The sequence below is a fragment of the Misgurnus anguillicaudatus genome, chromosome 10 (assembly GCF_027580225.2).
Source record: "Misgurnus anguillicaudatus chromosome 10, ASM2758022v2, whole genome shotgun sequence".
NCBI lineage: Eukaryota > Metazoa > Chordata > Actinopteri > Cypriniformes > Cobitidae > Misgurnus > Misgurnus anguillicaudatus.
The window spans coordinates 2,245,434-2,257,524 of NC_073346.2; the positions used below are offsets into that span (position 1 = coordinate 2,245,434).

General features: G+C 41.9%; 1 protein-coding gene and 1 long non-coding RNA gene across 12 annotated transcripts; one reads left to right on the forward strand and one right to left on the reverse strand.

Annotated features, from left to right (window-relative positions):
* The first annotated feature begins 554 nt into the window (after nt 1–554).
* LOC129448177 (uncharacterized) lies at nt 555–10,844 on the forward strand. Of its 10 annotated transcripts, XM_073871778.1 has the most exons (12): nt 569–876; nt 1,801–2,350; nt 2,466–2,565; nt 2,691–3,085; nt 3,176–3,245; nt 5,506–5,630; nt 5,747–5,849; nt 5,962–6,184; nt 9,033–9,128; nt 9,314–9,602; nt 9,706–10,547; nt 10,646–10,844. In XM_073871778.1, the coding sequence occupies exons 2-7, from the start codon at nt 1,808–1,810 to the stop codon at nt 5,843–5,845; spliced, it is 1,332 nt and encodes a 443-aa protein (XP_073727879.1). In that variant the 5' UTR covers nt 569–876; nt 1,801–1,807; the 3' UTR covers nt 5,846–5,849; nt 5,962–6,184; nt 9,033–9,128; nt 9,314–9,602; nt 9,706–10,547; nt 10,646–10,844. The 10 variants fall into 10 exon arrangements, with proteins under 10 accessions (XP_073727886.1, XP_073727883.1, XP_073727882.1 ...); XM_073871777.1 differs by lacking the exon at nt 5,962–6,184; XM_073871776.1 differs by having other exon boundaries at nt 574–876; nt 5,747–6,184.
* Nucleotides 9,148–11,540, reverse strand: LOC129448179 (uncharacterized). Of its 2 annotated transcripts, XR_012371392.1 has the most exons (3): nt 11,146–11,464; nt 9,696–10,940; nt 9,148–9,588 (listed from the first exon to the last, which is right to left on the reverse strand). It is a non-coding gene; the product is annotated as an uncharacterized lncRNA (long non-coding RNA). The 2 variants fall into 2 exon arrangements; XR_012371391.1 differs by having other exon boundaries at nt 9,148–10,940; nt 11,146–11,540.
* Nucleotides 11,541–12,091: the final 551 nt, after the last annotated feature.

The window sequence follows — 12,091 nt, forward strand, 5'->3', positions numbered from 1 at the left end:
GAGAGAGAGAGAGAGAGAGAGAGAGAGAGAGATAAAAACCACGCCAGCTTTTAGTCACAGCACTCATTCATCGAAAATGAAAAGTCTTTGCTAAATAGTGCTAATAACAGATACGCAAAAATATTTGACAGCTTTGTAAAGAGTGCACGTTGTAATGGTGTTAACAACTGCTTATGATTTATGCAGTGTCTCTTTAACCCGGCCCCTGTCCTATACAGAGGAGCAAACGAATGGGGCTGATTTAACTAAACTAACTTTTGCCCTTCAAAGAACAGACCATGCAGCACATACGCTCGTTCTTCCACGTGAATGGCGTCAAATCACCTGCAACACAGCGCTCTGTTAATGAGCGCTCCTCTGCCCCGTGCTGCTGTGGGCAGTGAGCAAAAAGCCCAAAATGAAGCCTCTGACCGCCCCCTGGTGGGGGAAGGGAAAATGACGAGACTGAGCCGGCCCTTTGGCACACAGAAACGGAGAAGAGACGAGCCAATGCAGAGCACCGAAAGCAAAGGCACCAGTCGGCGCAAAAGGAGAAAAGCGAGCATGGGCGAAGGGCTTCCGGTACAGAGGAAGGAAAAGCAAAAGCTTACAGCACCTGGTATTCCCAAGCAAGTTCCCCTCCAAGTACCTAAGCGATCGGCAGCCGTCCAATGGTTGAGCAGAGCTGAGCAGCGATCAGCCAATGGTTGAGCAGAGCTGAGCAGAGCTGAGCAGCGATCAGCCAATGGTTGAGCAATGCTGAGCAGAGCTCGGCGTTAACGGACCAATCATTGAGCGAGGATCGGAAAACGTCATCTAATTTATTAATGACTGACAAATATTCACAATTGGAGTCGGTGTCATTGAGGAACGATTGACTGTGTTATTTACTCGCAGGTAAGTTTGGTTTAAGTATGTGCTAAGTAATAAATGAAACTCGATATATTTGGGATAATTTGACTGTTTTTCAAGGTTTTACGTGATAAAATCTCGTTAGCGCCATATTGACGTTACTTTTCTGTACACTAATTGACTAGTCTAGCACCTTACGTTAATGTTTACATTCAAATAACTAGGTTTGATCTTTCTGAAATGCGTTTAAAATGCGACTACTACTGCGATGAATGTACTGCTACTGTATGTACTCGAAATGTAAAGCTTAAAAATGCTTATATTATATAATATAAATTATTTATTAACCGAATTCATTGAAAATGAATTAATGAGCTATCAATCGCCGCTGTAATGACCTGACGATCGCAGGAAATACTTCAAAAACGTGATCAGACACTGTAGTTCACTTCTTAAGACCACACTGCAAAAAATGAATGTTCTACTTTGTATTTTGTCTTGTTTTCTAACATAAGTAAATTAGGTTTATTGAATTAAGTTGAAACTTGAATTAAGCTTATGCTTCCTACTGCACTGGCAGATAATTTTACTTGTTTTAAGTAAAAAAAACTCTTGATTTTCATCATTTATTTCAATAAACAAGACTTAATATCTTAAGCCACTTGCTTATCAAGTAAATGTATCTCAATTTAAGAATTTTCAGATATTTATATTAGAAAACAAGACAAAAATACTAAGACAGACATTTATTTTTTTGCAGTGCATAGAATGGTGTTACAACAATGTAAAGTTGAAATTCGATGTGTAAAATGCTTTAGAAGTGTACACATGTCATGTTAAAAACAAAGTGATGAATGAATGGGCTGTTTTTCGTTACTACTTTTATGAGTGCAGCAGCCTCTCTAAAAATGTATTTAAGCCCTCTTCTGCTTTTAGTTTTACTTATTTATTTATGTTTTACTGTACCAGATGAAACATGGAGAAGCCTAGACATCGGTGCAGTGTGTGCGACAAGACTTTCACTGAAAAGTCCAACCTGACGAGGCATCTGAAGATCCATGCCGTCGTCAGGGAGACCTTTGAGTGTGATGTCTGCAAGAAGAGCTTTACCACCAAATCATTGCTGGTCAGCCATCCACAGCAACACAAGTACCCCAACATCGTTTTGTACCGGCAAGGAGAGGCCAGGCTGCAGTGTACAGAGGCAGCAAAGTCTGTGGCAGAGGCCCCCAGCACCGTTGTTGACCCTACATGGCTGGATCGCAAGAAAGCAGAGGCGGCTGCCAAGAGGTCCGGGGGTGAGCTGTGGAAAGGTCAGCTGGTCATTGTGTTTGGGAAGTATGCCGGTCAGACCTTTAGGTGGCTTCGGGAAAACGATGTTGGCTGGCTGGTGTGGTTGCTGTTCCAGTACTGCCAGCAGGGAGAGCAGAATGAGCTGCTGAAGTGGCAGAAGGAACGACTGCTCGAGTATGCCAGAGAGTTCCCTCCTGTCACATGGCACCTTGACAGGAGGTTGAAGGTAAGATAAACTTAGTTACCTTTTAGACCTAAGTAATTGATGTTAAACAGTAACCAGTATTAGTAAAAGTATTATTTTATGAAATTATTCTATGGTTGTGTTTTGTTTTCTGCAGACAGCACAATTGAAGAAAGACCGGGCTCCTCTGACTGTCCCTGACCTCTTTCAGCAAGACCCCAACTACACCAGCGATGCTGAGTTGTTGGCTGCTGCAGGTATAGTAGAATTATGCTAAAATTAACATGAAATGACTTTGTAGTATACTTGTGTTTGTGCCACATAAAAGTCATCAGTATGTAGCAATGCAGTTGATACATTTTTGTGGTGTTCTCCTCTTCAGAGACTGTCCTGGACGAGTCTGAGGCGTCGGTCAGCACGCAGCTGACCACCTGGGGAGACCTCGCCAGCTCTGTGTGCCAGGACGACAGGCCCGGACCCTCGTCCCTCCGAGAGACCTCGGAACCCGGTGGCGTCGTGCTGGAGGGCTGGCAGAAGTTCTGGGAGCAGCCGCCTGAATCCACCAAAGCCCTTGGTATAGCCCCCGCGAACATCAAGTGGTTGAAGACCAATGAGACCTACGGGCTGTTCGAGAGGGCATCCAAGTACAAAAATGTCAGGGGAGAGATCGCCGAGAGGAAGATCTTTAAGGAGAAGATGGAGTTCCAGATGCCCATGTACAGGGACCAAATCCTCAGTACGACTGGGGAAATCTTGTGCATTGACGGCACGAGGAAGGTACGTATAGCCTAAAGTTCTTGTGATCATATGGAACAGAGACTGAGTGTTAAAACACCACATAATGAATGTTCTGCTTTGTTTTTATAGATTCTCAAGAAGATCTACGGCGACGGCCAGGGCACCATGCAGTACGTCACCAGCGTGCTGAATGAGTGGGGTCAGTTCTTGACCACAGCAGTTGTGGCGTCTGAGTCCGAGGGGTGCTACGCACGCATGGCCAGAGGTCTGGTCGCCCGTTTTCGCCGTGCCAACGCTCCTGCTCCGAAGGTGGTGTACGTGGACAACAACTGCTGTCGGTGAGTTCAAAGAGCAGTTGAAACCTATGATGAAATTGATAATCTAACATGTAACACACCTACACAAAATGTCATGATATTATTTTCAGTGACAGCGGTCTGTCGTTCTTGGAGAATCTGTTTGGTGACTGGGTGAAGAGAGGTACCGTCATCAGGCTGGACATCCGCCACTGGCTGCACCGCTGGGACGCCATTGTGATCAAACAAACCATGCCAAGTACGGGGCTTTCATGAGTGCCATGGCGGGTGCCGTGCTCGCCTACAAGGCGGACATGATGCTCCTGGTCCAGGAGCTCAGGAACGGTAACCCAGAGCTCTACGGCAGGTAGGGATGGGAATCGAGTGAATCGATTCCTTTGAACCGTAAGCATGCCTGCTTAACGATTCCGCTTATCGGTTCCGCTCGTTGCAAATTTGTCATGAGGTCACACACACACGCTGTGTTGTTTTGGTTTAGAACGCAGCAAACATTGCATCGAGGCAGAACGATCCAAAGTTTGGTTATATTTTGTGGTGGGCAGAGCGAGGCTTCGCGAAACACTGAAACAGTTGAATCAGTAACTTATATTTCACGCGAACATACGACAATACGGTCGTGTTGCAGGAGGTTGCAGGACTGTCGCGTGTTTGATACACTATTACACAACAACACCAGTGAGTCAAGCACCAGCGGAGCTAACGGGACGCCATTTGTTATTAATGCAGAAGGTAATGTGTTAATGTTAATGTGAGCGCCATTTCATTATGTAAACTTTTACTATACGGATAATATCTGGTGTCATTGTCCATCAAATTGCTGACGGCCAGAGTCTGGCTGGCTCTCCCACTGGCTCAGAGAGATTGCAGAAAGTATCTCTCGTGCACCTCTAGCTACTCCGTTTACAGAGGCAGGGAGGAATAAAATGACCGAGGCGAGGATAAACACATTTTACCGAGCAGTAGAGGCGGACACTACTTAAGTATTTCTACTTAAAAGTACATTTTCAAGTATTTGTATTTTATCAGTTTTTTTGTATTTTTTTGAAAACATACATTCCAAAGAATATTATCATAATTTTAACTCCACTACATTTCATAATTTCAAGTTTTTGGTTTATATTTAATATTTAAGTACGTTAAAAATCTAGTAATGTTTTTTACTTTTACTTAAGTAAAAAGTACTTTTACTCAAGAAAAGTAAAAGTACACAATTTTTATGTAATTATGTATTCAATCAATTTTAATATGCAATATAAATAAACAGTATTATTCTATGCTTTAGAATGTAGTGAACATTTTTAGTAAAGTATTTTTTTCCCAAGACAACACTCTGATAAAGCACAGATGCTTGGAAAATGAAACTAAAATACTCAAGTAGTGTCCACCTCTGCCGAGCAGTGACTAATTTTGTGGTAAAGGGTTTGCATCCGTTTGCCACAGTAGATGCATATGCATTTCGGTAGGTTAATTTGCTGTATTTTGTCCAGCATCATGTCTTTTCAAAAGAAAATAACAAATGCATGCATGACCAAAAGTTGCATGTTTTATGTCAGTCTAGTTCTGTTTTATTAATTCCTAGTCCTATCACATATTTACTGGTTGATAAACACTGCCCTAGGCTATAGGTCCCTGGACTTTACTTTAAGAAGTAGCTCACCTACTTTTAAGTTTGTTCTGAGGTTGCTACACATAATGTGTGTATACTCTGTTCTGTGTCTTCTGAACAGATATTAAAGCGAGTTAATACAAAGATACAAATTTGTACTTATTCCCTCACTAAATGAGAATCGATAAGAGAATCGATAAGGAATCGGATCGATAAGCAACATTGATAATGGAATCGGAATCGTTAAATTCTTATCAATTCCCATCCCTAACGGCAGGTACTCTGATAAGGAGATGATGGCCTTCCTCAAGCCTCATCAGATCAGGTCGTACGTAAGGCGTATTACCCGTGGTGTTATGGTAAGTGTGGCTCTGTGTAGGTTGCACTATACAAGCTCTAGTCTCCATATGTATACATACAATCGCTCACATTAGTTTTCTCTAGCTAGCTAGAGTTTAGTTAGCTAGCTAGCTATTTCTACGTTTTTTTATTTACCTCCAAAAGGGTTGTGTTACAGGAGACTGCTTTGGTTATAGAGTCCATCCTTGCTGAGTTCCGGGTACCAGCCGGCCTTGACATTGATGGCATTCACCTGTTTAAGTCACCAGAGGCAGTCGACGCTCACTGGGCAGTGGCCAGCAAGCACCTCAGTTGCATGCAGGTGGGTTAATGTCTTTGCGGTCATCGTGTGTCAAAACCAAACTTCAAACTTGTATGCAGCAACATATCAAAAGGACACCAGAATAAATAAGTTGTAATATAAGTTGTGTGTTGCAGGATCCCCGTGGCATACCGCTGTATGTGTCTGTAAAGGTGGTGGTGATGAACGGTGTCCGACTGAACAAGCACAAGTGCCGGCGAGGCAGCAACTCTTGAAGTGGTTTGTTTTAATCTGAATATGTGTATCAAATACTTTACCATTATGTTTTTATGTTTTTCTATATGAATATAACCAGTTATATGTATCACTTAGTGAACCATTGTGTTAGTAGGAAAATTACCAGCATGCATTGCAGTTTGTTCAAAAAGTACATGTTGAAGGTCTACATGTTGAGGGTGGGGACAAAAGACCTACAGTTCCAGGAATGTGACCACCATATGTTTCTTCGTGTTACAAACCCTTGGGAAAAGAAGCATATGCTAAGGTCCATGTAAAGGTCATGGATTGCGCTCGAAGACAGGCTTAAATACTGTGCTACAGGGAAAAGGTTTTCAGTGAGTCTTGGAGTTTTTGCAGGACTGCTCGGCTTTTGTTTGTCTGGGGCCGTATTCACAAAGAATTTTATCTTACCACTAAGAGTACTCCTAAATCGCACTAAAAGATTTTAGCTAGGAGTTTTCTCTTAAAAGTTATTCACAACGCCTTTCAGACCTACTTTTAGTAAGGAAAAATGATTACTCCTAAAACTAAGAGTGAGTCTTCGTTGCTACGGATGACGTCAATTCTCATGCACGAGCTGACTCGCAATGATCATATTGACCACGGTGATAGGTTGTTAGATGACAGGGCTGTCATGCGGAACATAACACAGACGCACCAAATCAATTACAACATCAAAATATGTCTGTGTCCTACACAAAATAATAATAGTAATGCCATCAAAATGCATATATAAAAGAAAAGTCGTGAATGAAATTAAATTATATCAAGGTAGCCTAATACCCAAATGAAAACCGACAATTGCCTAATAATAAAAAACGACATTGCATTAACACTTGCTTGATTAATTTACATCCTATTAGCCTAAATAGACTACTTAAAGCAAGATATGTTGCCTATATTGAAGAAGCCTAATGAAATAAATAAATGACGGTGGATTATGAACTCGCCAAAACTGAAAAGAAAGCCCAACTGGATGCAGGATCAGTTTCTGCTGCTGTCCCAGTTGGTGCTGGAAAAAAGAAACATTATAAAAGGGAAATTCGGCACTGAGATATCAAGCAAAGTGAGACGTGGGAGACAGTGATGTGCGGGTCAATGTACAAAACATCCGGCACCCGACCAACGTTTTCAAATAACCCGCCCGCAACTCGGACCGCAAAAAATATATATACCCGACCCGCATTTTTTTTAAGTAGTAATTGTTTAAAATAGTTAACTGGCATTTTTATTTTAAACGACCCAACCGACCGCGACCCGCATATCATAAAAAACATTTTTGGATGACTCGTAACCGCAGGCACACGTCAACATTAACCCGCGCATTACTGATGGGAGAGGATTTGTTTGCAGATCAATGCAGCATTCCCGCTTGTGTCGCGGACCCCGGACGACTGTGAGAGGCGGTGGTATGCATTACAATCGCAGTCAAGGGTTGAGATTGCAGCCTTTAAACGGGCAAGCATGGCAACATGTTGGCGTACAATATTAAATATATAATATCATTATTGTTTCATGTAATTCTAAAAACTTCCTGCTTGTCATGAATGTAATGAATTATGAAACAAATGTCATAAAACAGGGTTCCTGCAGGTTTCACCAAGTCAAATTTAAGACTTTTTAAGACCTTTTTAAGACCATTATGAGTGAAATTTAAGACCAAAGCGGCACAATGATCTCAGAAATTCTCAAAACATTATATTTTTCTTATATCTTTGTTTATTTATTGATTGATTTTTTTTGACAAATAAAATCCACTAACATGGGAAGATCAGTATGGTCAGCTGCTGATATGTGGCTTGTTAACATGTTTTACACTTTCTCCACCCATACGTTATGTGCATAAATATGCACTATACCGCCATCGCATTTATTCCCCTCTCTAATTACACAATAATGAAATGAAAAGGAAATTTACTATTAAAAGGCTGTTCGTGGTTTGTTGTGTGTTGCAAACAAGGCCGTTTCTAAATCCGAAGGCTGTAGCCTCCAGAGGTCGCATTTGTAGGCTGCATATGAAAACTGTGTAACACTAAAGTTGATTCATTGTTAATGGCGCGGGACTTGACGGCCTGACTGTTTAAGTTGATTTTTAATAAAGCAATGTTGATTTTTTTCGCTTCTGGGTCCTCTGTTTCATAACCTTGCAAATGCTCTGGTAAGCCACGGGGGCTAGTTGGTTAAATTAACACAGAAAAGATTTTTTCCGCCAAACCTACAGTATACAGTCGGATCACAACACCTGAAATATAGCTTATGGCATGAATTGCATGGATTATAATAGCCTACATTTGTATTCTCTTTAAAAAATAATGATTAAAAACTGGATTGAAGAGACATTCAGTGACACGCAAAGTGCAGAACTTTTCTTTTTAGAGGCCCACCCATCAAATACATTCTTCCTCCGTCACTGAGGCATTTTAATTTACCATTTTATTTTTTTTCGGACAACCTTTTCGGGAATAAATGGAGGTAAGAAATTTAAGACTTGGGTTAATTAAATTTAAGACCTAGGGTGAAAATCTGGCCATTTTTAAGACTTTTTATGGCCTTAAATTTAACTTTCTAAATTTCAGACTTTTTAAGAAAAAATATGCTTACCATAAAGTGTGCTTTTAAGTCTAGGCCAGGGGTGTCCACTCCTGCTCCTGGAGGGCCGGTGTCTCTGCAGAGTTTTATTCCAACCCTAATCAAGCACACCTGATCCAGCTAATCAAGGTCTTACTAGGCAGACTAGATACTTTGAGGCAGGTGTGTTGAGGGAAGTTTTAGCTAAACTCTGCAGGACACAGGCCCTCCAGGACCGACTTTGGACACCCCTGGTCTAGGCAATGCTTTTGAGTTGGTGAAACTGTCCATGTATGTGTTAATCAGCATCTAAGCGATTTTACGATCCTTTGTGAATAGGTCTTAGTGAGTTAGGAGTCCTCTCGACTTCTTTTAAGCTGTCCCAGACTTAGGTGCTACTTTTAGGGCTAAAATGCTTCGTGAATTACTTTTAGTGAAAAAAATTAGGAGTCCTAAAGTTAGGAGTGACACGCCCATTATTTTTAGGAGTAGCTCCTAAATTCGCCAGTTAGGAGCTACTTTTAGCCTTAGAATTCTTTGTGAATACGGCCCCTGGTTAATAGAAGTCTATCTTTTGAAAATGAAACCTACGGCTTGAGTATTTTATTCTTAAAGAACCCAAAAAGAAAACCACAACACTCTCTGGACGGGTTGCACGCCCACCTGTTTAACGCCGTCCCTTCACAGCGATGTGGGATTATGCCATTTCAAGTGAGTGATTAAAACATAATATATTTAAAGCTTTATTACAGACACATGTTCATATAGCACATCATACATATAATTTAAAAAGGAAAGTGTCAATGATAGTTTCAATGATCCATTTTATTTCACAGCTACAGTCATCACTTGTAAACATTGCACACAATAACAGTGAAAATGGAAATTTGTTTCAGGTATACTTGGTGTCCTTTGCCGTGCAGTGGAACCACCGGATGGCATCGCTCTGTGTCGCTGGTGGTCATGGCCGGCAGACGCCGTGCTTGGATGCGCGGCAGGTCCAATGCATCAACCAGCAGGCTGAGGTTCTCTTCAGCAAGGAGCACGTCCTGGAGCCCAACTTTGCTGCACCAATGCCGATCCCCGAAGCGTATGAGCACTCCGAAGAGGAGGAGCTCCTTGGTGTCGAGTATGCCATGTGCCAGTCCACCAGCTTCACTGCAAGGGACTACTATGTGCAGAAAGGTACAGTTCTTGATCACAGACTTAAACAATGATTACAAACCTGGTGCAAAAAAACTATTGTTGTGTAGACATGTTTGTGATTAATACAATTACATATTTGCAGTTGAGGAAGAGCATTCGCGTGAGGAGGAGTCGTCGTCGTCGGCGGCTGAGCAGGGAGGAGGATACAGAGGAGGACCCGATAGACAGTCTCTGTGAAGCACGTTGTCCTCACTGAGGCAGAACAGGCGGAAGAGGAGGACAGTCCTGCCCTGCAAGACGTGCTGATGAGCCATCTGCATCTGCCAGGTATAGAGGAAGTGGAGGCACTGGCCTTGCTCCTCCTAGAACTGGCTGACAACAGTGCCCACCACCTAGTGCCGGCTGACCTCAGGCAGAAGATTGCCGCCGCCAGCTCTCTCCATGACCACAACAAGACTGCCGCCCGTTTCGTGAAGCGGTATGAGTCCAGGTGGGGCTACACCTTGGGGCAGACTCTCCCGAGACCAGAGCAGCCCAGAAGACCAATTTTGGCTGCATGAGGTACACTCAGGCAGCACAGGTGACCGAGGACAGTTGCCTGCTCTACCTCCTCCTCAAGATGCTTAAGAACAGAGCGCCAGCCAATCAGCTCACCTTCCCCAGCAAGGTCACGGCTTCTTTGAAGGGACAGTACAAGAGGATTTCAGACCGAGTCCGAGACAACCCCATCCTTGGCGGTCTCGCCATTCCACTGCCCAACTTGAACGCCAAGTCTATCTCAACCTTCACTGCCAGGGAGGAGAAAAAGGCCAACTACGGGGCGACGGTACTGCCGAAGGTGACGCCTCACCTGTAAGTGCTGTCAGATGTACCATTCCCGGAAGCTCCTGCGCTGCCAACATCCCTCCCACCGCCAGACCGGCATCAGGTCCAGTACCAGCACATTCATCACAAGGCTGGAAAAAGGCGTGGTGAGAAGCGGAGGTAAGTTGTCATAAGCACTTTGCTTCACCTGTTGGCTGTTGAAAGCAAATAGCACACGTCATATCAATACTCATTACATGTTTATTTTATATTTCCAGATTATTTGTTGAAGAGCCAGAGTGTGTGCCTTCTGTGAACCAGCCCGTTCAGCCCACGGCGTCGTCCTCCTCCACTCGGCCAAAGCCTGCTGCGCCTATTCCCGTTCTGCCAAAGCCTGCTGCGCCCACCTTTGGATCACCCCCTGTGTCGGCAGCACCTGTAGCAGCCCGGTTGAAATAAAGTTGACTCTTGCACTGATGTTTGCGTTTGACTCTTTTTTCCAGTTTTATTTTCCTTAAAATGCACCTTATTTCACTTCACATTGCCTTTTTTGAGTCCACAACACCGTAAGAGCTAAAACACACAATAACATTCACAAATAATTAAGATATATACAAAATGAAAGTAAATAATATAATAATTAACAGCAAACTATCACATTTTAAAGATAACATCTAATATAGACAATATAAAATTACTTGTATAACAAGCAAACACTTATAAGCAACCACAAAGACTATATTAACTATATTAAAGTGAACAAATACACGTGACTGACCTTTGTGCCTCTTTCAACCAGGTACTAAAATAAAAGAAGGCCAAAAACAAAACTATCCCAAAATAAACCGTGTGCTACACTAATCAGGCAACTATAATTACTTAAAGTTACTTTTTAGCTGCTTTAACTTTATATTTAATCGTTTTGACTCAGTGACCGTGTTGCTCCTTCTCTCCGTGCACGAGCGATCTCCCCATGTGCTCGATTTCTGTGCATGCGCGATCTCCGCGGCAGTCCGTCATTTCAAAATAAAAGTCTCTATAGGCTTAATAACTTTGCATGTAAATAAAACTTTTAAATCAGAATAAACACAACTAATATTTAGACAACTTAAACTTATACTTATTATAGGGCATGTAAAGGTATCAAAAACTATTCAAATAACAGGGTTATTTACAGCACGCATTAAGAATTGTGCATCTGCATCACGTTTATATGTGTACTAATCTACGGTCATGTGTAATGACAAGCATAACTGTTTTAAGTTAGCTTATTGTTGCAATCGCCCATATTAATAGCATAATATTCAATCATTTGTATATGTTTTGTTGCTAAATTAGTATGTTAGCATTTAAGCATATAAACGTTATTTACTTATAATTGGATGTATCGCAATAATCTGTGTTAGATGGTATTTGGGTTATTGCTGAGGTAATAGCGCCGTCTAGCGGCCATCTGTGAATATTTCACCCAGTTCTACATGTTTCATTTGACGGTTTGTTTCATTAAATGTATGCAATGTCTAAATGTATACTTTAGTATATTGTAAATTTATGTTAAATGCATCTATTATTTGTTTTTTTTTCAGAAACCACACAGAAAGAATGTAAATGACTGAACATGATTCAAGTGGATTTTGCTAGAATAAATAAGGCACTTTGAGCTATAGATGTCGTGGAAAATCTATTATTGCATCATAACCTTCTGATCGAGGTTGAGGACAAGT